The sequence below is a fragment of the Echinops telfairi genome, unplaced genomic scaffold (genome assembly GCF_000313985.2).
Source record: "Echinops telfairi isolate 266 unplaced genomic scaffold, ASM31398v2 ScPeMD7_27;HRSCAF=92, whole genome shotgun sequence".
Classification (NCBI taxonomy): domain Eukaryota; kingdom Metazoa; phylum Chordata; class Mammalia; order Afrosoricida; family Tenrecidae; genus Echinops; species Echinops telfairi.
In genome coordinates this window covers 1,181,346-1,207,101 of record NW_022103924.1, presented here as the reverse complement: position 1 = coordinate 1,207,101, position 25,756 = coordinate 1,181,346, and the positions used below count along the sequence as shown (strand labels likewise).

The 25,756-nt window shown below is 39.0% G+C and overlaps 1 protein-coding gene across 1 annotated transcript in view; it reads right to left on the bottom strand.

Annotated features, from left to right (window-relative positions):
* Positions 1-25,756, bottom strand: part of CDC14B (cell division cycle 14B) — an 81,491-nt gene that overhangs the window by 36,633 nt on the left and 19,102 nt on the right. Inside the window, exon 5 of the mRNA XM_045289425.1 lies at positions 9,096-9,172. Coding sequence (XP_045145360.1) covers positions 9,096-9,172 — 77 coding nt within the window. The remainder of the gene's footprint in view (positions 1-9,095; positions 9,173-25,756) is intronic.

The following is a 25,756-nucleotide window of genomic DNA, read 5'->3' as shown; positions in this document are numbered from 1 at the left end:
ACCTATAAAATCAAGATCAACACTTGTTTGGAAGAAATAAATTTCAATTACATAAGAAATATTGATAGAGAAGGTAGAGCAGGAAAAAATGTAGTTTAGGCTCAATCAAAATTATAAAATGAAAATAGATAAATTCTCAAATTAAACCCCAATGTTTTCATGTCTCCTCAATTAACTATACTATTATCTTCTCAACCTACTATTTTTGGTCCTATCAAATTTAAGGCATGTTCATTCATTCTTTGAGCTAACTTGATGTGTTTATTCAATACATATATTTTTTAAAATCTACCATAGGTTAAGCAATAGTATAGTCAATATTCAAAAAACTTTGATCTAAAATTTTTAAACTAAAGTTTTGCTTCATGTATCATGCTATCTGAAAAGACAATAAGGTTTCTTTATTCACTCACGCTAACTTCATTCACACCTCCAACTTTAAATACACATGTATTTTCCTGCTCCCTTGCCCCAACAACCAGACCTCTTCAAATTGTTAGAATATGGGTCACAAATGAGGATAAAAACCTTCATGGGGAGAAAAAGCTGCATCACTAAGATCAGTGAGCAAACTTGGAAAAACAGAATGGAGTCAACAGGAGGTAATGCTTAGAAACTATAAAAAAATATCAAATTCATTTAAAAAAAAGTTGAGCCACTGTTACAAGCCAAAAAACAGATATAACTCAAGGGCATTTTGATTTCACCAGCTTCCACAAATGCACACTGTATGATTCCATCTATGTAAAGTTCAAACACAAGCAAAACAGTGGTGGTAGAAGTCATCATTTTGGTTACTCAGGAGAGAGATAGCTACTAATTAGAAAGGAGTAGGAGAAAATCTTCTAAGGTGATAGCAATGTTCTTATCTTGAACTTGTTGCATATAACAGAAACACTAAAGGTTCATCTATTATCGCCTGTAAATTATACTTGAATTTAAAAAAAATCATGATCAGCAAATGTTAGCTAAAGGGCACTTAACTAAGATTAGTTCTTCACTGTATGTTGTTACACGCCAATTAAAACAAATGTTACCTAAAGCCAGACCCTATAATCATTTTCTATACACAAGGTCATTTAATCCATATAGTCCCATTACAAAGCACACACACACACACACACACACACACTCCCCCCTAATTACCCTACAACAGAATAGAACTGCCTTTGTGCGTTCCCCCTCACTATGGGGAGCAACATGGGCATCATCTTTTTCCTGTGAAGCCGATGATGAGTTGGAACTGTTCACCTTGTGGTTTGCAGCCCAACGTAGAACCATCATGCCACGATGGTTCCAGGCAATCCACTAGGTGGATACTATTCTGATTTCTATTTGTTGTTTTTCTTGTGAGGTGCCATCGAGCGTCGCCATAGCGACCTTCTCCACAGGTGGCTGAAATTTAAAATCTTTCAATCCATTAGAAGCCAATACTTTGTAATGTACAATAAATGTGTACATTGCAATGAAATATGATTATACTATTACTGTCGTGGAGTAAAAAATTTCCTAGTATGTTTCTTCTATCCACATCTCTGCACCTCCCATCAAATCAATGGATGAGATTATGCAAACAAGTCATGTGTAACAGTATTTAACAGAAGTTCAGTTTAGTTGCCACTCTCCTGGCTATAAGGATGAACTATCTTGAGGAAAGAGAAATCTCAGAACCATCAGAAGAGCCACAGAGTACATCTGATATTATTTTCTGAAGTGGCAGAGACTGAGATCACAAGCAACAGGCAGACCAAGAGACAGATCAAAGTAGCTTGGCTGAGACCAGAGGCCATGGCAAAGACACCATGAGACAGAATAGGGGAGCAGTACATTTGGCTGCTGCACATACAAGACTGAGGCAAAGCAGTGGGTTAGCTTCCTGGACCACAAGAGCAAAAGCCAAGGGGCCAAGTGGCTGAAAGACTGAGGATTGGAGAAACACTAGGCTACTGGGTAAGGAGAGGTGTTGCAATGGACCAATGTCTAGATCTTTAATGTTTTTGGACCTGGGCTTGTGGTGACCTACTGACTTCCCCAATAACCCCCCCTCCTCAGCCCCCACCCACACATACTTTGATCATGCGTATTGTCTGTGACTTTTATGTAGCCACTGTAATTAATAAAGAACCCAGCAGAAAAGTAAAGTTTCGTGGGAGAAACAATTGGTGTCAGAATAGGGTGAAGAAGGAAGGAGGGTGGAGGATGTCTAACCTCTGCCTCATAGCAATAGGGAAGCCAGAGAAAGTCAGATATGACTCTCTGTGCCCTTTTCTCAATTACACCCCTATAATAATATAATATCTTATTTTTGTGAAGGTCATTTACTAAAAAGGGGGGAGAGAAACACCCGAACTACATGTCCACATTATTTTACTAATTCAATAAATATAAAATTACTCTATCAAATTTCTATAAACAAAAATTTAGAAATCCACTGCTGTAAGTTGATTCTGACTCATAGTGGTCCTATATTAGAAAGGGGCCTTTTCTATCAGGTTTCCATAGCTGAAATCTTTATGAAGCTGACGGTCACATCTTTCTGGCTAGTCATGGTGAGTAGATTCAAACTGCAGACCTGTCAATAAGTAGCCATGCATTTTAACCACTGTGCCATTGGGGTTCCTTTTAAATTACTATAAAAGACTCTAAAATCTTAGCTAGATTTCTGTGTACTTAATCCACTGATTTTTGTGATGAATCACAGGCTAAAAACAAAAAATTCATACTTTGAGAAACCCTTTTTTGGATAAGTGCCCTCTATAACAAGATATTCAAATTTAAAATAACAATTTATAAACTATCAAGGGCTCATGAGGGAGGGGGGAGTGGGGAGGGAGGGGAAAAATGAGGACCTAATGCCGGGGGCTTAAGTGGAGAGGAGACGTTTTGAGAATGATGAGGGCAATGAATGTACAAATGCGCTTTACACAATTGATGTGTGTATGGATTGTGATAAGAGTTGTATGAGCCCCTAATAAAATGATTTTAAAAAAATATTCAAATTTTATAATCCTGAACTGTCTTTAGGTTAAGTCCTCTTAGAGAGTTAGTGAATGCTGCCCAGAATAACTGATTTCATTTCTCAGAGCCAAAGTTTAACAATTTTAAACACCCTGCTATACACAGGGTCACTGTGAATCTAAGCAAGTTCAAGAGCAACTAACAACAATAAACACAGCTATACAAGTAAGCAATGTTCTGGGTCCTGTAGCCTCTTTCCTTCTCCTTTACTCTTCATAAGTTATTTTGTTTTTTATTATGATTGATAATATACATTTCAGAGCATAATTTAATAATTTCTACTGTTCAGGGACACTGATTATATTCTTCCAGCTGTAGAACCATGTTCATCACCCTTTTCCAAGTTGCTCCTGCCTCATTAACGTAAACTCACATAACTACTTTTTCCACTGCTGTTTTCAATTTATGGGTTGTATGTGTTGTGTGAGTCTGAAGCGGAATTTATAGATTGGTATTGGAGATATGGGCTAATATTGGGCTTATGGACTTGATCTGGACTGGGCTGGGATGTTTTTTCAATATACAATTGCTCTTGTATATAAAGCTTTTTCTTATAGACATGAGGGTCTATGAATTTGTTTCTCTACTCAAGCCAGACTAACACATGGACCAATAGGTAACATCATGATAACTGGAGGAAAGGTTGAAGTTGTCAGTATTTTGTCTTGCTTGGATCCACGATCAATATTCATGGAAGCAGCAGTCAAGAGATCAAAAGAATTGTTGCATTAGGTAAATCTGCTGCAGTACTGAAAAGCAAAGTTACTTTGAAGACTAAGGTGTGCCGAACGCAAGCCATGGTATTTTCATTTGCTTCATATGCATGTGAAAGGTGGACATTGAATAAAGAAGACAGAAGAAGAATTGATGCATTTGAATTGTGGTGCTGGAAAAGAATATTCAAAATTCCGTGGACTGCTAAAAGGACAACCCGATCTGTCTTGTAAGAAGGATGGTTAGAGTGCTCCTTAGGTGTAAGGATGGGAAGACTTTGTCTTACATACTTTGGACATGTTATGTTGTCGAGAGACCAGTCCCTAGAGAAGGACATCAAGCTTGGTAAAGTGGGGGGGAGTGACAAAGAGGAAGGCCTTCAATGAGTTGGGCTGCCACAGTAGCTACAACAATATGTTCAGGCACAGAAGTAATCGTAAGAATAGTGCAGGACTGGGTAACTTTTCATTCTGTTGTGCACAAGGCTGGAACCAACTCAAGGCACATAACAACAACTGGTGTCAAAGTAGTTATACATTGGGCTCATAACCACATGGTCAGCAGTTTGAAACCAACAGCAGCTCTGCGGGACAAAGACAAGGCTTTCTACTCCAGTAAAGAGTTACAGTCTCAGAAACCTACAAGGGCAGTTCCACCCTGTCCAATAGAACAATAGAGTTGCTACAGTAACAAGTCATTGGCAGTGAGTTTGGGTTGGATTGGGTCTTCAATTTGATCCCATATATATCTTAAAAGAGCATGGTGCTCCCGGGTAGAGATTCTTTCCTAATCTACTGTTTCATTGTAAGATTTTCAGGATACATTTGGTTTAGGGTTCAGGGATCATCTCAGGGAAATGGTGTCTAGACTTCATAAAGTCATCAAGGCTTCAGAAAGTCCGGATTCCATGAGAATTTAATGTTCAGTTGTGTACTTTCCCTTTTGATCAGCACTCTGCCATAGAATCTGTGATCAAGAAGTTCAGGAAGGAACTTTCTAAGGACATGGCAAGTTTTATATTTTGAACTACATGTGGTAAGTATATATAAAGTAAAAATTTGCTAAGCTTTACACTAAAGGTTGGTATTTATATTCTATATAAATTATACTTAATTTATAAAATATCATGATCAGCAAATGTTAGCTAAAGGACTCTTAGCTAAGATTAGTGCCTTTATTGTACATAAATTATCCATGAATTAAAAAACAACACTCAACTGTTTTAGATACAGAATGTAATTTAACACCTCTAGTCCCATTAAATAGATAATATTCTCATTCCCATTTACAGATTATAAAACCAAGTTCAAAGAGGTTTATAACCAAATCGATATGAAGGGGAGTGGATGTAGTGGAGACCCAAAGTCCACCAGCAAGACAAGTGGACAGTCCCTCTCAGAAGGGCCACACAAAATAGATGATAGATCCAGGCTACGTTATGGCACTGATGAACTACATAACTATCCTTTAGTCCTTTAAGATTTCTTCCCCATACTATTAAGGTCTTTATGGGTTATATCTCATTAATTATGTTAGATTTTCATTTTTCATTTGTACATTTAAGACCCCTTAGTACATGGTAGTCAAAAGAGATGACGCCTCAGAGACAGTGACAGGAGTAATGGTTCCCTGAGGGTACGGGAAGAGAGAGGGGTGGGGGGCAGGGGGTGAAGGGGAGTCGGTAGCATTGATGATCAATCCCCCCACTGAATGGGATTGAATAACTTAACTGTATGTGAATGGATATATTGGAATGAGTAAGATATGTCAATAAAAAATATTATCTAATAAAAAAGAGATTTAAAGACTTATTAAGAGCCAGAGTTAACTAAAATTGATTGTGGTGATGATTGCAAAATTATTCATAATATGAACTACTGAATTGTATGATATGTGAAGTAAATGCCAATAAAACTTAACAAAAAAAAAAACCTTATTTATGTTAATATTATTGACACCTGAGAATCAAACTCCTATCTGTCATCGAGGCACTAACCAAGCTTATCCTATATGCCTCCTATTCCTAATTCTCCTTCCTCTGTTGCTTCAGGCAAAAATAAACTGTTACACATTATATGGTCATCAGCAAACTTTAAAGACGTCAAGTACTATGTAAGGAATTATGAAATAGAACAGAAGCACTAAATGTGTTACTTGGCAATTACCTGGGATGTTCCATGAAACCATGGCACTTAACCTTCAAAACAAGAAATCCAATTCCATGAGGCATTCATCTGTACATAAGCTGCCTTAACAGTTACTCTCTTGGGGGAGGGGTGATGTTATAGATCTATGTATCACACAACTTTTTATAAGTGGATAACTCATTGATGACAATGATAAGAATCCACTGTATGATCCTACCCTTAATCAATGCAACTTTTCCATCACCTGAAATTGAAACTCAATATTCTATAAACAATGACAGCTCCTTGCCCCCTCCATCCCACCCATGGCAATCACTAAGAAAATTTGGTCTCGATACATTAACTCTCATTGTCTTTTAATTTAAGTGAGGCCATACAATATTTGTCCTTTTGTAGACAAGGGTAAATAAAAAAGTATTGCTATTAGGGTTCCAGTGATACTTATGTAGGTATATTTCATATAAAGCCAGTTTAAACATGTCTATGCAGCCAAAACAGATGACTGCACGCAAGTTCTCTCAGTAATACATTTGTCTCAAAATGCCTTAAAAAAATGAAGTCCAATCAAAGCAGTGGTTTCCAAAGGGATCTGCTAGGTCCATTAAATTCAAAGTAGAGAGATCTGTTCAGAAGGTTACGGCCACTACTTGGGGGAATGTCAACAGAGTAATATTGATGAATTTATTTTGAAGGATCAAAGACAATCATGGAGTCCTATTCAGAAGCTTTAAAAAAAATGGAAATCTTCATTGTGAAAATAAGGTCAGAAAAGTTGCACACACAAAATTTTTCCCCCATCACAATAATGCACCTGTTCACTCTTCAAGAGTAGCAAGCAAAAAGAAAAAGAAAAAAAAAAAAAAGAGTAGCAAGCATTGTTCCAGGAGAATTTGGGGGGGAAACATTACCCCAGCTATCCTATACCCCTGATCCTATTCCTTCAGACTGCTTTTTGCCCCCTAACTCAAAGAACACTGGGGGAAGAGGAGTCGGAACACAATTTGCGACCCTCAAATATATCAAAACTGCCATTTGAATGCAGTGTAAATTGAAGAGCACAAAAATCTTCAGTGAAGCGTTAGCAAGAAAGAAAATTTCATCTTCCAAAAGTAAGAGCCTGATGGAGGACATGTTGATAAATAATAGCTTCACATTCTGATAGTTTTTTCTCCCAAAATAAAGATTTCTATGATTTTGTAGCAATACTTTTTATTTATTCTGATATATTTCAGGGTGGAATTTGCTAATCACATGGTAGTTCTATTTTTAGATTTTTAGGGAGCAGCCACACAGTTTTCCAAGTCAGGTACTATTTTCATTTCTGCCAGCAATTGATCAGGGGTTTAAATTAACCCACATCCTCGATAACAGTTGCTTTTTCTGTTTTTCTTTTTATCTGAGCCATTTTAGCTACTAGAACCCACTACCATCAAATTGGTTCTGAAACTTTGCAACTCTATAGGATTTACGAAATGTTACTCTGTACAGGAGCAGACAATCTGCTCCTCCTGCTGCAAAGGTCTGGATGGCTTTGAGCCACCAGCCCTGTGGTTTGCAGCCCAATGCCAACCCCACAGGACCACCAGAGCTGTAGCCACTTACTGGGATTCCTTGCTTTTGATTTGCACCTTTCTGGTGGTTATTAACATTGAGCACATCTTTTCATATATTTAGTGGTCATTTAAAGATCCCCTTTGGTGAAATGTCTATCCAATACTGTTCACCAATTTTATGACTGTATTTCAGCAGCACCAGAACCAGAGTATGAGACAGAGTAGTGGATGCCCAGCCCACAGAGCAAGTAAAGCTGAGCACTTTGGGGCAAGAGGTTAACTTGTGGAGTTGGGTACCCTAGGCAGTTAAATACAGCCCTAGAAAAGCTTTGTAACATTGCAGGGCAGAAGCCAGGCCAAGAGGCCAAAGGTCAAAGAGAAGCTGCCTATGGGCAATGGTGGAGACAGTACTGACTGAACAACTGTATTCTGAGCATTCTCATCTGGGCAACTGTAACCTGTCAACTTCCCTAATAAAAACACAATCACAGATATTGTGTGTGAGTTCTGCAGTCACTTCAGTGAAATATCAAACCCAGCTGAAGAATAGAGCATGCTTTGGGATACATAGCAATAAAGTGAGTGCTGAGGGGGAAAATGAGGAGCTGATGCCAGGGGCTTAGGTGGAGAGCAAATGTTTTGAGAATGATGAGGGCAATGAATGTACAAATGTACTTGAAACAATTGATGTATGTATGGATTGTGATAAGAGTAGTATGAGCCCTAATAAAATGATTTTTTTTAAAGAGAAGAAGAAAGGTTGACAACCACTGCCCTGGGTTTATACTGAACTGATATCTATATCATAGCAATTAAAATATTTTCCAGCAGGACCAGTGGTGAGAGTGGCGATACTGAGAGGGTGGAGGTAGGGTACGGTGGAAAGGGGGAACTGATTACAAGGATCTACATATAACCTCCTCTCAGGGGGACGGACAACAGAAAAGTGGATAAAGGGAGACGTCAGACAATGTAAAGACGTTACTTACCCGTCACGTCTATGGTACAGCAATTAACTGGGTTTTTTTCTACTAGCGCTGCTGGTAGCACACGCACCACTAGCTTTGTTGCTGGTCCACCTAGCTTTTGTCCCAGAAATAACTTATCATTGGGAATGCTTTCATTTCCAAGTAAAACCAAACACCTCAATGGTAGCTTTGAATATCAGACATCCAGGATCCTTAGTTGATTAGTCTAATTTCTATTACTGGCAGTGATTTTCAACCAGGGGCAATTTTGCTCCTTAAGAGATAAGAGGGCAATGAATGTACAAATGTCCTTTACACAATTGATGCATGTATGGACTGGGATAAGAGTTGTATGAGCCCCTAATAAAATGACTTTTAAAAAAGGGAGATAAGACTTGTGGCAATGTTTAGAGTCCTATTTAGTTCTGAAAATTGTTTGTGCGTGTGTGAATGAGTGATATCCAGGGGACAGAGGTCAGGGGTACTATTAAACACCCTACACATAAGGAATAGACTTCCCACAACATAATGCTTATAGTGTTACTATTGAGAAATTAGGTATATGGTATTAGTTGCATCCACCATAAAATAACTTATCATAGTTTCTTCTTTTTTGTTTTCTTCAGAAACAACTACCAATATGCTTCTGAGAAGGGTCTCATTAAATTAACCTAACACATCATTCTTATAGTTACCTGAATGGAATATAAGATGTGTCTCCAAACATTAATGTTCTATAAGCTTCTTCTGGAGTTCTTCCCAAATATATAATCTACATATGAAAAGAGGGGGAAAAGATGATTTATTTCTAAATTAATATCTAGTACAATGCTGTGACATGAAGTTTATATAATTTAACTGTTTAACCTTGGTTATTCAGAAAGTGTACTCCCTTGCCATTATCAAAAACAACACACGCATTTTTAGAAAATCATTTTATTGGGGGCTCATACAATTCTTATCACAATCCATACATACATCCATTGTATCAAACATGTATGTACATTTGTTGCAGACATTTTAATTCATTAAGATAAGGGTGAAGGGAGACGTCGGATAGGGCAAGATATGACAAAATAATAATTTATAAATTATCAAGGGTTCATGAGAGAGGGGGGAGCGGGAAGGGAGGGGGAAAAATGAGGCCCTGATGCCAGGGGCTTAAGTGGAGAGCAAATATTTGGAAAATGATGAGGGCTATGAATGTACAAATGTGCTTTACACAATTGATTGTATGAGCCCCTAACAATTAAAATAAAACATAAATAAAAGATATTAAAATAAAAATGTAGCATTTACTTTGAATAAAAATATTTGACAAATTCTTATAAGAAAAAAGTAAGTTTAAAAAATTATTCTGCCCCTTTCCCGAGCCAAAATTTATAAAGTGTAAAAATAGTACAGTGTTTACAGCACGTATCACACTGTGCCCTTACTGGAGCAGACTGCAACAGAGGACATTTCTGGGGTCACATGGTGGGGAAGTAGTGTGGTCTGAACCCCCCAAAATGGAGCAAATCAAGAAGGAAGCATACCTGGATAAACAATCTGGAGGAGAAAACAACTGGGCTGACTGTTCGAGGGATAAGGGAGAGGGGGAGTTGGGTGGGGGAAGGAAGTGGTGTTAAGAAACTCAGGGACAAGGGAACAACAAGTGGTCCAAAATCAGTGGCGAGGAGGATGTAGGAGGCCTGGTAGGGCTTGATCCAGGGCAATGTAACTGAGAGGAAATGCTGAAACCCAAATGAAGGCTGAGCATGATAGTGGGAAAGAGGAAAGTAAAAGGAAATAGAGAAAAGAGGTAGGAAGTAAAGGGCATTTACAGAGGTCTAAATACAGGCATGTACATATGTAAATATATTTAGTTATGATAAAGAAACAAATCTATGTGCATATATTTATAGGTTTAGTACTAAGTTAGCAGGTGGACATTGGGCCTCCACTCTAGCACTCCCTGAATAAAAGAACACTGTTCTATTGAACTGGCAGTCCACGATGCTTCCCTTCACAACATGATCGCTGAAGACAAATGGGTGCATAAGCAAATGTGGTGAAGAAAGCTAAGGGTGACCAGCTATTAAAAGATATAGAATCTGGGGTCTTAAAGACTTGAAGATAAGCAAGTGGCCATCTAGCTAAGAAGCAACCAAGCCCACATGAAAAAAGCACACCAGCCTGTGTGATCACAAGGTGTCGAAGGGATCAGGTTTCAGGTATCAAAGAAGGAAAAAAATATCATTTGTGTGCTCACCTTCCCGATACAATCACTGAGGACAAATGGTGGCATAAACAAGTGTGGTGAAGAAAGCTGATGATGCTCGGCTATCAAAAGATATAACATCTGGGTCTTAAAAGCTTGAGGGTAAACAAGTGGCCATCTAGCACAGAAGCATCAAAGCCAACATGGAAGAAGCACACCAGCCTGAGTGATCAGGAGGTGTCGAAGGAAGCATCAAGGAACAAAAATCACATCATTGTGACTGAGAGGGAGTGCAGAGTGGGGACCCAAAGGCCATTTCTGGGCAAGTGGACATCCCATCCCCTTACAGAGGGTCTCGGGGAAGAGATGAGCTGGTCAGGGTACAGTGTAACAACGATGAAACATACAACTTTCCTCTAGTTCTTAAACTCTTCCTCCCCCCAACTATCATGATCCCAATTCTATCTTACAAATCCAGCTGGACTGGAGGATGTACATTGGTACAGATGGGAACTGGAAACATGGGGAATACAGGACAGATGAACCCCTCAGGTGCAGGAGTGAGAGTGGTGATACTGGGAGGGTAGAGGAAAGGTGGGATAAAAAGGGGGAACTGATTACAAGGATCTACATATAACCTCCTCCCTGGGGGATGGACAACAGAAAAGTGGGTGAAGGGAGATGTCGGACAGTGTAAGATATGACAAAATAATAATGACTTGTAAATTATCAAGGAAGGGTTCATGAGGGAGGGGGGAACGGGTAGGGAGGGGGAAAATGAGTTGATGCCAGGGGCTCTAGTGGAAAGCAGCACATGTTTTGAGAATGATGATGGCAACAAATGTGCAAATGTGCTTGACACAACAGATGCTGTGGATAAGCGTTTTACAAGCCCCAATAAAATGACTTAAAATAGTACAGTGTTTCTACTTTTTATCAAACATATCAAGATTTCTGATGAACGCTCAGATACAAACATCACACTGTGCACTGTAATTCAGTTAAAAAAAGTTCTTACAAAATTTAAGTTCTAATCGGTTTTAATTTATACAGCTATTTTTTGATCACATACACTAATGACATACTTGAGCAAAATTTTTAAGTCCTATGCACTCTTGACAAACACGTTAGGAATGAATGATAATATAAGTTTTAGAGCTTTAAAAGGTGACTCTGCAATTAATTGGGATGAGCCCCGGATTAAGTACCATCTCTGGCAGTGCAGTAAGCTATGCAATGAGCTGACAACCACAAGATCAATGGTTCAAGCCCACTAGGTGTTCCATGGGAGAAAGATGAGGCTGTCTGCTCCCACTCCAACTCATGGCAACTCTATAGGACAAAGCAGAATTGCCCCTATGGATTTCCAAGACTGTAAATCTTTAAAGGATCAAAAGTCCCCTCTTTTTCTGGAAGAGCAGCTGGTGGTTTTCAACAACCCAATACACAACCCACTGCGCTACCAGAGCTTTATGAGCCAGAATAAGCTTAAGGCAGCGAGTCTGGTTTAATTTGGGGCAACTTGCTAAGAGTCCGTTTGGATTATTAAAGATTTAGTCCTAGAAATTCTATATAGTTGCTGTAAGTTGGAATCAGCTCAGTGGCAGTGAGTGGTGGTGGCCTACTAGGATCAACTAAGGAGAAACAGAAGAAATGTAAAGTCATACTCATGTCCAAGTTCAAGAGGAAAATAACACCCAATTCATCCACATAAAAGGTGGACTGTGATGTAGAAGACCTACTGTTTACTACAATAGACCCAAAAATAATTCTTTAGAAACATCAGAATTTAAAGTCTTTGTTAGAAAATACAAAATGAATGAAAGATGGCTCAACATTAAGTGACATTTTTATATTAAACTATTTTTAAAGACAAATTCAGGTTAAAGACGGTGACAACAAACCAGAACAGTATTCATTCATTACCTAGTTCTCTACACATATTAACTAAGGACACTGGGGGTACAGTGAGGAGCAAGAGAGATGGGGAGAAGTAAGGACGAGATGGCCACTAAAAGCATCAAAACGCTTTGAAGGAAATAAAAATACAACTGACATAAACTACAATTGATTCATAGAGTTAACTATGACTTCAAAGAATCTTAAATAACTGAGTTATGGAGAGTGTGGTAGTTACATAATCTGTTGTCAATCTGAGACTTAAAAGGGGTGTTTAGCCTGTCAATCAGGCAGCTTGATGACCTCATTGGGAGGCCCTAAGGAAATAAATAGCTCACTGGAGGCGGACGCATGCTCATTCCCTGCGAGACATTACTGATGAAGAGCCTGTTGGAGCTACATTGATGCAGCCAGAGCCCTGGGAGCTGGAAGAGCCATGTGGCGATCCCTGCCAGTGCTGAGATGCTTCGACTGCCACTGGATCCACAAGACTTTCCACCCACTGGCCTGTGATCTTCCAATATTCGGCATGATTGCATGGCTGCGTGAGTCTAAAGAGGAATTTATGGACTAGTATTGGACATATGGGCTGATATTGGACTTATGGACTTGATCTGGATTGGGATGTTTTCTTAATGTACAATTACTCTTTATATACAGCCCTTTCCTATATACACATAACTGTCTATGAATTTGTTTCTCTAGTCTCCTCACACTAACACAGGGAATAAAAAAGTTAACAACAAAAAAAAGTTAACCAATGAAGGAAGGAAGAAAAGAAGATGGGAAGGAAGGAAAGAAGGAAAGGAAAGGAAGAAATAAAGAGAAGCAAGAAGGAAGGATGCACTGCTGTTTCTTCTTGGCACTCTTATTTTCCACGTCTCTGAATCTGGAATACAACAGTTAGCAGTGACTATTGATATGGTTGAAATGTGAAGAAGAGATATTAACATTATTTCTGAGTTATAGCAGTCATGCATACACTGTTTCTCATATTAGAAAAACACTTGGAAATGGAAACTTGGCCAGGTTTGTGGATAAAGGAGCAAAGCATAAGGACTAGTCTTCCATAAATCTTACAAGTTTTCCATAGTATTGCTACTTTCACAAAGTAAATGCCATGTCCCGTATGAATGTATTGACAATAATAAAAATTTGATCCACAAAAAGCTTATGTTTGTATTAAACCCCTGCCTCTGTGGGGGATCAAATAATTTTTCCATTAAATCTCAAAGGGCCTAACATTAATATAAAGCTTTCCTCTTGGGTTGGACAGGCTGAGAAAGGTCAAACCAGCAGCAAAGGCTCAAGGATCTGCGGTGAAATGACTTCTTTATGTGGCCTTTGCCTTGGTTCTTTCGAAAACACCTGAAATCCTAAGGAGCTGCCTTTGTCGTAGTTTCCTAACCTAAAAGATTATTTGTATTATCCAGGTTGGCTGGCATTTCCTGGATAAGCTGTAAACAACTTGGTTTGATACATTTTTTCTGGTCCTAGGCTGTAGTCTTCCCTGTGATTGGTATATATTTTGCAGGGCTTGAGCAGTAGATCATGCAAATGATGTATTTGTAACCTACTAGTGGTATGGTGGTTACAAGTTGGGCTATTAACCTCAAGGTCAACAGTACCAAACTACCAGCTGCCTAGGGAGGCTTTCTATTCTAGTAAAGAGTAGTCTCAGAAATCCTTTTATTATTACTATTATTTTATTGGGGGCTCGTACAATTCTCATCATGTATGGATGGATCCATACATCCATCCATTGTGTCAAGCACAGAAGTACATTTGTTGCCCTCATTCTCAAAACATGTCTCCCATTCTAGCCCCTAATATCAGTTGCTCATTTCCCCCCTCCCTCCCCATTCCCCGCTCCCTCATGAACCCTTCATAGTTCATAAATTATTATTGTTTTGTCATAAGTTACCCTGTCCGATGTTTCCCTCCGTCCTCTTCTCTGCTGTCCATCCCCCAGGGAGGAGGCAATACTTAGATTCTTGTCATTGGATCTCTCTTTCTACCCCACATTCCCTTCACCCTCCAGGCATCGTCCTTCTCACCACTGGTCCTGAAGGAGTCATCTATACTGGATTCCCTGTGTTTCCAGTTGCTATCTGTACCAATGTACATCCTCTGGTCCATCCAGATTTGTAAGATAGAATTGGGATCATGATAGTGGGCGGGGAGGAAGGAAGCATTAAAGAACTAGAGGAAATTGCTACCCTGCACCCTGATTGGCTCTTCTCCTCCCTACAACCCCTCAGTCAGGGGGTGTTCAGTTGCCTACCGATGGGCTTTGAGTCTCCACTCTGCACCTTTACAGTGATATGATTTTTTGTTCTTGGATGCTTGATACCTGATCCTTTCAACAGGTCGTGGTCACACAGACTGTTGTGCTTCTTTCAGGTGGGCTTTGTTGCTTCTGAGCCAGTTGGCCGCTTGTTTACTACCGTGCAAATCATTTTATGACTAATTTTCTCAGGAGTAGTAAACACAATACTTCCAGAGTAGATGCTCTCTCGACAATTTCAATTCATAGCAACCTCATGAACAATACAATGAAACACTGCCCAGTCCTGAGCTACTCTCAAAATTGTTCTACTTCAGTCCATTGTTGTATTCATTCTGTCAATCTATTCCAAGGAGGATCATCTGCTTTTTTGCTGACCTTCTACTTTACCAAGTATAATGTCCCTTTCCAGGGACCAGTCTCTCCTGATTGTCCAAAGTACATGAGATGAAGTCTCACCATATTTACTTCTAAGGAGCATTCTAGTTGCACTTCTTCCAAGATAGATTGGTTTGATTGGCAGTACATGATGAGATCAATCAAGAGATCAAATAACATTGCATTAGGTAAATTTTCTGCACAAGATCTCTTAACTGTTGAAAAGCATGGAGGTTACTTTGAGAACTAAAGTGTGTGTGAACCAAAGCCCTGGTATTCCAACTGCCTCATATGCATGTGATAGTTAGACAATGAATAAGGAAGGCTGAAGAGGAGAATTGGTGCATTTGAATTAGGGTGCTTGTGAAGAATCTTGAAAGTACTGTGGACCGCCAGAAGAGCAATCAGATTGTCTTGGAAGAAGTACAGCCAGAATGTTCCTCAGAGGCAAGGATGGTGAGACTTCATCTCAAGTACTTCGGACATGTTGTCAGGAGACACTAACTAGTCCCTGGAGAAGGTGTCATGTTTGGTAGAGGGAGCAGTGAAAACAAGGAAGGTCCTCAACAGGATGGATTGGCATGGTGGCTCCAACATTGGGCTCAAACATCAAAACAATTGTGAAGGTGATTCAGGACCCAGCAGTGGGGTTTTTTGTTGTTGTTGTTGTTGTTGTTACTTTTCCATTGTACATAGGGTTCTATGAGTCAGAATCGATTTAATGGCATCTAACAATAACAAGAGTATGAGCATTTCCCAAGGACGGGAATCCAAAGCTAGTGATCTAAGAATAGAAAGGTTCATGCTCACTGTTGCTGAGTTAATTCTAACTCATATGATCCCGTCAGCGAAAATAGAACTGTTATTTTTTTGGTTTCTAAGACTTTAAATTTTTTTTTTTTTGAGACTTTACTCTTTATAGGAGTAGACAGAGGTAGACAGCTTCATCTTTCTCCTCCAGAGCAGCAGGTGGGTTCGAATTGCTGATCTTTATCTGTTAGCACCTCCATTCATAGTCCACTATGCTACCAGGGCTCCTTAAGTAGCAGGAAGGCAGAACAGACAAAATCATGAGTTTGCTTCTCAGATGAGCAGGGGTGGGGGCAATGTACTTCACATGCTGGTCTTAGTTTCTAGCCACATTAAATGTATAAATTAGATGGAATCACAGTGTTTCCTGCCAGTCTACTGGGTCTGTTCTCCAACCTCTCCAAGAATTCTGTGAGTCACTTACTGTTCTATCAGTGAATTCTTTTTTTTTTTTTTTTAATCTGCCATAAGTGGTTAGAGTCAGAATTCACTTGACGGCACATATAACAATAACAAGATTCTATGTTTACCATTGTTTCTTATTCTCATATGCTCAGAACTACTCTCCATCTTTGTCTGGTAGAAAATTTGACATATATTCCTTAGCATTTGAGACTCATAGTTGGTATTCCTTATACTTCCGAAATTTTGGTTTTTTCTCCATCAACATTTATAGCATGTCTAAGTATAGATTTGTAACCTGCAACTCTTTTCTCTCAATATCTTATAGATGTTTTGTTCTAGTGTCTGTTCATTGCTCATGTTACAGAAGTATTATAGTAATCAAATTATATATTTTTCTTTCTTCCCTCTTTCCTTTTTTAAATGCACGTAACCTGTTCAGTCTAGAATCTTAAGAGTTCTAAAAATTTACAAGCACCTCTCTAAATATGTCATTCCTCTATCTCAATTAAACTCTCAGTTTACCTGGGACTTCCTGCCTCACAGTATATCCAAAGATGAAAGTATTTATCCAATTCAGAATCTTACTGTAGGCATTTTCTATTCAAATATGGGAGTGGGGAAAATGAATTCGATTTGGTGCATTGACTATATTACCAAAAATAAGTTATATTCCAAAGTTTACTTTGAGGTAAAAACTTTAATGTTGACCAATAAGTGAAATGACTAACAATATGCTAGCTCTATCACTTCAAGAATAAAGAAAAACTTTGTAAAATTTTTTAATTGTTAAATCTTATATAACAGAAAACAAAATTTCAAGTACAAGACTTATATAAGACCATAATTTGACTTGAACTAACCACAAGAATAGTGTTTGGGTATACAACTAAAGACCAACTACGATTTCACTCAATATTTAATATTTGTGAAATGTATGTGTCTATACATTAGTTAAGATTCTACATCATTTACACATCAACCTATCAAATGACTATTATATTCCTATTTATTTGAAAAATAACCAAAACTAGTAAATAAGACAATTGAAAAAGATGCTTAATCCAGTTTTGTTTGTTTCTATTTTCTGCATTCCATTCTAATCTCCATTCTGCTTCATTTCTCTTCTACACTAACTGGATAATGTCTCGCTTTAATTTTAGGACTTCCTGGTAGAACCCCTTGTGGGGTGCAGGGAGATGGAGGGGGGTTGGGAGGGACAAAAAAATTTCTAAAAACCAATTAAAAATAAAACAAAACACCTGAGATCAGTAAGGTTAAGAATAAGAATTTGTTTGTACATTAAAGATAAAACTTAGATGGAATCCAAAGACTTCTTTCAGAATTCGTCTAAGTTTCTAAATAAAACTCTCAAATTATATGTACTTTTCTTTAAGGAACAGATTAAATATAAATCCTTCTACTTCTTTAGTTAACTAAATTGGAATGAAAATTATTTCCATCTATCTAATGTTCTAAACAAAATTAGCCTCTAATACTTTAAGTAACTGTGGGTTAGGAGAGGTCAGCCAGTTATTTAATATGCCTCTTCTAGTCAATAGTCTCAGTAACTTCCACCAAACAAACCTTTTCCTGATGATCTGGGTAAGAGAACGTAGGGGGGATACTGATAGGATTCAGTTGTTAGTGCTAAATAGGATTCATTGTGATTGCCATCCTATCAATTGAGGCATCTGAGAAGGGGGTGGAGGGAGGGAGGGAGTGTTAAGGGGTGGGGCGGGGATCCCAGCAAGAGCTAAGTATAAAGCATGTCCTATGGATTCTTGAGATCCAAGCACAGTGACCTGCCTTGATACAGAAGACAGCTGTGACAAGTGGAGTGGCAGAGACATAGCAGCAACAGAAGAACCCGAAGCCAGTGCGTGAGACAGAGTGGTGAAATTCCCAGCCCACAATGCAAGTAAAGATGAGTGCGTTGGGACAGGCCAGCTTGTGGAGTTAAGTTGCCTCTTGGCACTTAATTGGGACACTGGGTTGATTGACACGAGGAACTGCAATTGAGTGCCTTTGGGTTGAGGCTTACAGCAAAGTGGCATTCCCTTTGATTAATAAAGGCCTGAAAAAAATGTGTAGCATGTCCTGACTGAACAACCATATCCTGAGCATTTCACCTATATATTTCATACATGCATTCCTTATAGAATGAGATTATTGATAATGCACACAAGTAAAATTTTACTTAAGATCATGGAACAGTGGTTACAGCAGCATGTTTTCAGGCAGAATTCAGAAAAAGATGTAGAACAAAGGTCATCATTGCTGATATCAGGTGGATCTGGGCTCAAAGCAGAGAATACTAGAAAGATGTTTATTGTATTTCCTTAAATATGCAAAAGCATTTATAACTGGGTGGGCCATAATAAACTGTGGATAACCTTGAGAAGAACAGTAATTCCAGAACACTTCATTGTGCTCATTCTGAACTTGTATATGGATCGGGAGGCAGTTGTGCGAACAGAACAAGGGAATACTGCATGGTTCAAAATCAGAAAAAGTTTGTATCAGGGTTGTATCCACTCAAAAGGCTTGTTCAATCTATATGCTGAGAAAATCATCAGAGAAACTGGATTAAATGAAGAACAGTGTAGCATCAGGATCGAAGGAAGGCTTATTAACAAATTGCAGTATGCAGATGACAAAACCTTGCTTGCTGAAAGGTAAGGGGATTTGAAGCCTTTGCTGATGAAGATCAAGGATTGTAGCCTTCACTATGGATTACAACTCAATGTAAGGAAGACCAAAATCCTCACAATTGGACCACTAGGTCATGATAAATGGAGAAAAGATTGAAATTGTCAAGGATTTTGTTTTACTGGATCCACAATCAATGCTCATAGAAGCAGTTAAAAGATCAAACAAGGCATTGGATTAGGTAAATCTACTGCATAAAACCTCTCAAAAGTCTTCAAGAGCAAGGATGTTTATTTGAGGTCTATGGTGTGCCTGACCCAAGCATCCTAGGCATGTGAGAGTTGGACATTGAAAATGGAAGACCGTAGAATAATTGATGCATTTGAATTGTGGTTCTGGTGAAGAATATTGAAAGTACCATAAACTGCTAAAAGGTCAAACTGATCTGTATTGGAAGAAGTAAGGCCAGAGTGCTCCTGAGAGGTAAGAATGGCAAAACTTCAGGTCTTATATACTTTGGAGATATTCTCAGGAGAGACCAGGCCCTGGAGGAGGACATCATGATGTTTGGTAAAGCGGAGGGGCAATGAAAAAAAAGGAATGCCTTTGATGAGATGGACTGACACAGTGGCTGCATCAATGGGCTCAGGCATAGGTGAGGACGGTGCAGCACTGTGTAGTGTTTTGTTCTGTTGTGCATAGGGGTGCTACGGGTTGGAGCAGACTCGATGGCACCTAACAACAACAACAAAAACCTTAATAAACCCTTTAATCATGAGTATTGTGAGTTCTCCGTGGCAAGTGCAATGACTAATGGAACCGAGTAACTGAAAAATTACAGAATTTGTATGTAATAGAGCTATTAGCCTTGGAACACAAGTAGATTTCAAGGCACACAGGTAGTTTTTACAAGAGCAAGGAAAAAAATCCTAGCAAGGAACATTAAAACACTGTAATTTAAAATGCAAATTTTAAAGCCAACTGGAGAATGCCTATACATCAATTGATATTTTGGCACAATGAGATGTTATGTTCTTAGGTGCCACTCGGCTCTGTGCCATCCTCACAATTTGTTCAGCGCACTATTGCAGTGTGTCTTCTCAAGTCTTCCTTTCGTTGCCCCTCTACTTTACCAAGCATGAAGTACTTTGCATGGCCTGGTCCCTTCTAACAAGCTGTCCAAATTATTTCACATGAAGTCTCACCACCCTTACCTCTAACAACAGTCTGGCTGTACTTCTTTCAAGACAATGAGATTTTTCCTTTGGGAGTTCATGGTACTTGTAATACTCTTTACCAGCACCATAATTCAAATCCATCAATCCACCTTTGATCTCCTTTATTCAATGTCCCACTTCCAAATGCACAGGAGGCTACTGAAAATACCATGGCTGGGGTTAGGCACACCTTAGTCCTCAGAGTAAGATGCTAGCTTTTCAACATTTTAAAGGTGTCTTGTACAGCAAATTTACCCAATACAATGTTGTTGGGGTTTTTTTGCGATCACTTGACTGCTTCTTCCATGAGAACTGATTGTGAATCCAAGTAACATGAAATTGTTGACAACTTTTGCCTTTGCATATTCCATTATAATATTTTACTGTCTTTTTCGAGCTGCCCTTTCAAATGTTCTATCCAGCCCTCTGACTTCTTCCTTTCCATTTGTCTTAGCTACTATGATTAAGAGCAAGTTTCAGACCTCTTCTTTGATCTTTTCTTTCCTATCTTTTTAATGACCGTTTTTGCTTTCTTCATTAATGATATTATTGACGTCCTCCCACAGCCCATCAAGTCTTCTGTCCTTGCATCAAATCTGGTCTTGAGGCATTCTCCAAATTCATCAGGTGCTCTCATGAACTTGTTTGAATTTGCTTCAGCTTTAACCCTAACTTACATCTGAGCAACTGATCATCTGTTCCAATCAGCCCCTGGCTGGATTTTAGCTGTTGATATTAAGCTTTTCCATCATCTCTTCCGATACATGTAGTCAATTTGATGTCTTTTATTCTGGAGAAATCCATGTGTTGTTGAGAAAAGGTATTTGCAAAGAAGTCTTACAAAATTCTATCATGTGATCTTCAGCTTAGTTTTTATCACCAAGGGCATATTTTTCAATTATGGTTCCTTTCTCTTAGTTTCCAACTTTTGCATTCCAACTGCCAATAATTATCTATGTATCCTAATTGCATGTTTGATAAATTTCAGACTGAAGACATTGGTAGAAAGCTTCAATTTCTCTATTACTAGCTTTGGAGGTTGGTACATGAATTTGAATCTTATTTGTACCGATCGGATTTCTTTGTATGGGGATAAATATATCACAGAGAGCATTGCACTTCAAGACAGATTTTGAAATGTCCTTTTTGGATGGATATAACACCATTCCTCTTGAATCTGCCATTCCCGGCATAGTAAACCATATTATGGTCTTGATTAAACATGGCCAACACCAATCCATTTCAACTCACACCTAGGATGTCTATTTTTACATATGTGTTCCACTTCATTTTTATGACTTCCAATTTTCCTGGATTCCTACTTCATACATTCCAAGGTAAATTATGAATAGATTTTTAAAGCTGTTTCTTCTCATTTTGAGTCATGCTCCATCAGCAAATGAAAGTCCTGAAGACTTTACTCCATTCATGTCTCTACGATCCACTCTACTTTGAGAAGACAGCTCTTCCTGAGTCATATTTTGAGTGCTTTTGAACCTGAAGGGCTAATCTTTGGGCACTCTGACATTCTGTTGCTTTTCATGAGGTTTACAGTACCTGACAATATCCCACTGTTATCTGAAAGGTTTCAGCAGCTAATTCCTTTGAACTGGATTGCCTATCCCTTCTTCATAGTCTGCTCTTAGTCTGGAACCTTTGCTGAAACCTGTTCACTTTCGGTGGCCCTGCTTGTGTTTATAATACGAGTGACAGCAACACAGCAAAACACAAGCCACATTAGTATGACAAACTAACAAATAAATGGGAGCTCAAAGAGATAGGTTGAAGAAAATGTGTAGATTCTATGTACCCAACTCTCAAAAGAAATATTTGCTAGCAATGCATTAATTTTTGCTTTTACATGTATTCCTCTCTTTCCTAATTCAAAAGGTCTTCCCAAATAAAGTTATTATAAATGTGCTACTTAATGAGTTCTACAAATGGCTCCTTATTAACAAAAATCTCAAATTAGTAAATGCTAAATCAATGCTATTTTATGATGTGTCATTATGCTCCTGGTCATATGGAAGCTAGGTACTGCTATAAAATTATTCTGGTATATTTTCACACGAAGTTTTGTATATAAAATTTTTGTTGATGTTGTGAACTGCCATTGAGTCATAGTGATTCCCTGCACAAGAGATTAGACCACTGAGTTTCACACAATGTATGGGTTAAAATTCATTAACCAATTTTCTGGCAGTAAATCACCAGGTCCTTCTTCTTAACAGCTTGGACGCTCCACTGAAACCTGCTCGTCATCACAGATAAGCATGCAAGCCTCCACAGACAGATCTACAGGTTCACTGGTGGTTAACTGGACCCAGATCTCTTGCATCAAAGGCAAGAATTTGACCAATGACCCATCGCTGCCCTCTTCTAAAGAATGCTACTCTAATTCCACATTAATGGTTGAAAATAAAGACACTAAATGATGAACAAGGAAGACATGAAGCAGGCAGAATTCAGGAGCTCCACTGAGTCTATTCCTCTGGCATTCCCTCCCACTGAGAGTATATCTCTCCCACCTGTTTACCACACTATCACTTCTAAATTACATCATAAAGACTTGGTGTGGCTTCCGTTTTGCTCTCTCATGGATCGTTAGGTAAGTCGGCTGCCATTTCATGAGGGCACTCAAGCAGCTCAACATGGCGAGGGACTTGGGCTTCTTCCCAACAACCAGCACTCAACACTCAGGTATGCGAATGAGCCACCTTAGAAAGGGATCCTCCAGTCCTATCAACCCTTTAGATTATTGTAGCCCCAGGAAGATCCCAAACCATAACTACCCAGTTTAAACCCCTAACTCCACAGAAACTAAGTGAAGTAATGGTCACTGTTGCTTTTAGTCACTATTAAAACCAAACCAAACCCACTGCCATGAAGGCAATTCTGAGGCAGCAGCAGCTAACTATCAGGGTACCACACTAAACACTTAGCAAGGAAACGGTTGTTTAAGTTTGTTAAAAGTGGATGAATAATGGAATAAATAATTTTTTAATGGATGAATAAAACAATTTCACAGGTACAGGTATAAATGTAAGGAGGGAGGGATCGCTCTGAAAGATTAAACCACCTGAGTTAGTTAATTGTGCCAGCCTGGCCGATAATCACATGTGGTGCTGGTTGAAAGGCGGAGGGATAAATAGGTGGTGAAGCCTCGCCTTTCTAGTTCTTGGGTCTCTTGTTTTGTGAAGGTTGCATCGGGTGCAGCTGCCTTAGCAGTTCCCTGCTTCAGCTTGCAAGACTGACTTCCTACAAGACATCCCCAAGGAGAAGCCACATGGATCTATCCCGATGCAGCCCTGGGTGCTGGAGCAGCCGTGTGGAGACCCCTGCCAGTGCTGAGATGCTTACACATTCACTGACACGGCTTTCCTCCTGCAGTCAGCATCATTGCGTCTGTTTTGTGAGGTGAAGGACTTTGTGGACTGGTGTTGGGTATGGGTTAATGTTGGACTTGTGGGCTTGGGCAGCATTGGGTTGGGATGTTTTTCGTGATGCACCTTTTCTTTACATAAAACTGTCTCTTATACATGAGTCGCTGTGGATTTGTTTCTCCAAAGTAACTAGACTAATACACCACCATTTCACAAGAAGAATACTTTGGTACAAAATATTGTACTGAAAAGTCAGTACAACAAACAACAACCAATAGCTGTTGTGTCTATTCGAACTCACAAGGACTTTATATGGCAGAGTAGAATTACCGCACACCGTTTTCAAGGCTGTTATCTTTACAGACAGAGACATCTATCTCCAAAAAAGCAGCAGTTGGTTTTGAACTCCCGACCTTTTGGTTAGCAGGCAAGCACTTTTACCACTGTGACACCAGTCCATTAGAAGACCACAGTAGAAGGTTCTTTCTTATATCTCTCTATACCTTAGCCATTTCTAGGGCTTCTCACAACTTCTATATTTTACACTATGGTCTACATGTCTCAGGCCCCTTGAGAACTTCTGAGCCTAATTAGTGATCTATGTTTCAAAACCAAGAAGTTTTCATTCCATTAGCAATAGCCGAAAAAAAGTGGTGGAAACCATATGATCACAATTTTATTATTTATAGTTATAATTGCATGAGACAATTCACAAATAATTAAAAACTCAATTACTTACTAAGGTAAAACTATTGGTCTCTACCCATCTGAAGTAAAAGAAAGAAAAGACTCAGAGAAGTCTATAGAACTAACAATCTGCAAGAGCCAAGGCCTCATCTACCCAGATACCAGAACTCAATGATCCCTGGCTACCATTAATAACCATTCTGCTAAGGGGCACAATAGACAATCCTGGTAAAAAGACAGAACAATGTGGAACAGAACTCAAATTCTTAAAAAAAAAAAAAAAAAGTCCAGATTTACTGAACTGGTGAGACTATCATCACTCTGATATTAAATAAACTTGAACAAAAACTAACTCCTCAGGTAATCTTTTTGGTAAATAATAGATTGGCTTATAAAATAAAGAATATTACCAAGTGAGTATTGTTCATCTTTTAGAAATCATCTATATGACACCAAATGGTCAGTAGTGATGGTGAAATCATAAAGGAGCAAGGAAACCAGATTACTAGGGAAAATAAAACAAAACCATAATGGAATTAATGAGAATGTTGACACATTGTGGAAAATGTAACTAATGTTGCTGACCAAACTGAATAGTGATTGTTAAATAAGAATCTATTTTTCTGTGTTTTCACTGAAAATACAAAATATTATTTTTAAAATTCAATTACTCAATCAAGTACTTCTTATTTCCATTCTAACATAGAGCTTTTGAAGCTTTATGTACTAAAGAGCCTTTGGTACAGTTTGAAAACCCAAACATTATGCAGGTAATCATATCTAAGAGTTAAAAACTATTAAAAGACATTAAACTCCAGCAAGAAATGTAGTAGCCTAGAAACCAGTAAATTACTTCCAAATTACTCTTCATGTAGAAATGTCAGAATGGTCCCCAGAAGAATTCATTTCAGAATTCAATTCAGCTGTAGCACTGAAGCTACAGCGCAAGGAGAGACGTGTCTGATCAGAGCACGCAGAGTAAACGAGGTGGGAGGAAAAAGAGTGAAGGACATCCTGGCCCACCAAGCCCTGAGGACAGTATTTCTGCTCAGAGCAGCCAATGCACAGAGAGGACCATAGGGCTGGGCCCCACCATGAGACATGATGTACCTCACTGACCCATCGCACCACGAGGGACAACACTGGAGACACACAGCGGGTATTGTGCTCGCCCTGACCCCACCACACCGAGGTGAGACGCTGGGGCCATGCAACAGAACAGCGAGGGAAACAGAACAATGAAGTGTCAGGGAACACCAAAAATAGACTGTGGGGCTAGGCTGGGGCACCCTATCAGACTCGACTGGAAAACACCCATAATGGACAACAAATAGACCTTGAACTAGTCTGGCTAGACCAGAGGATGTACACTGGTACAGATAGGAACTGAAAATACAGGGAATCCAGGGCGGATGAGCCCTACAGGACCAGTGGTGTGAGT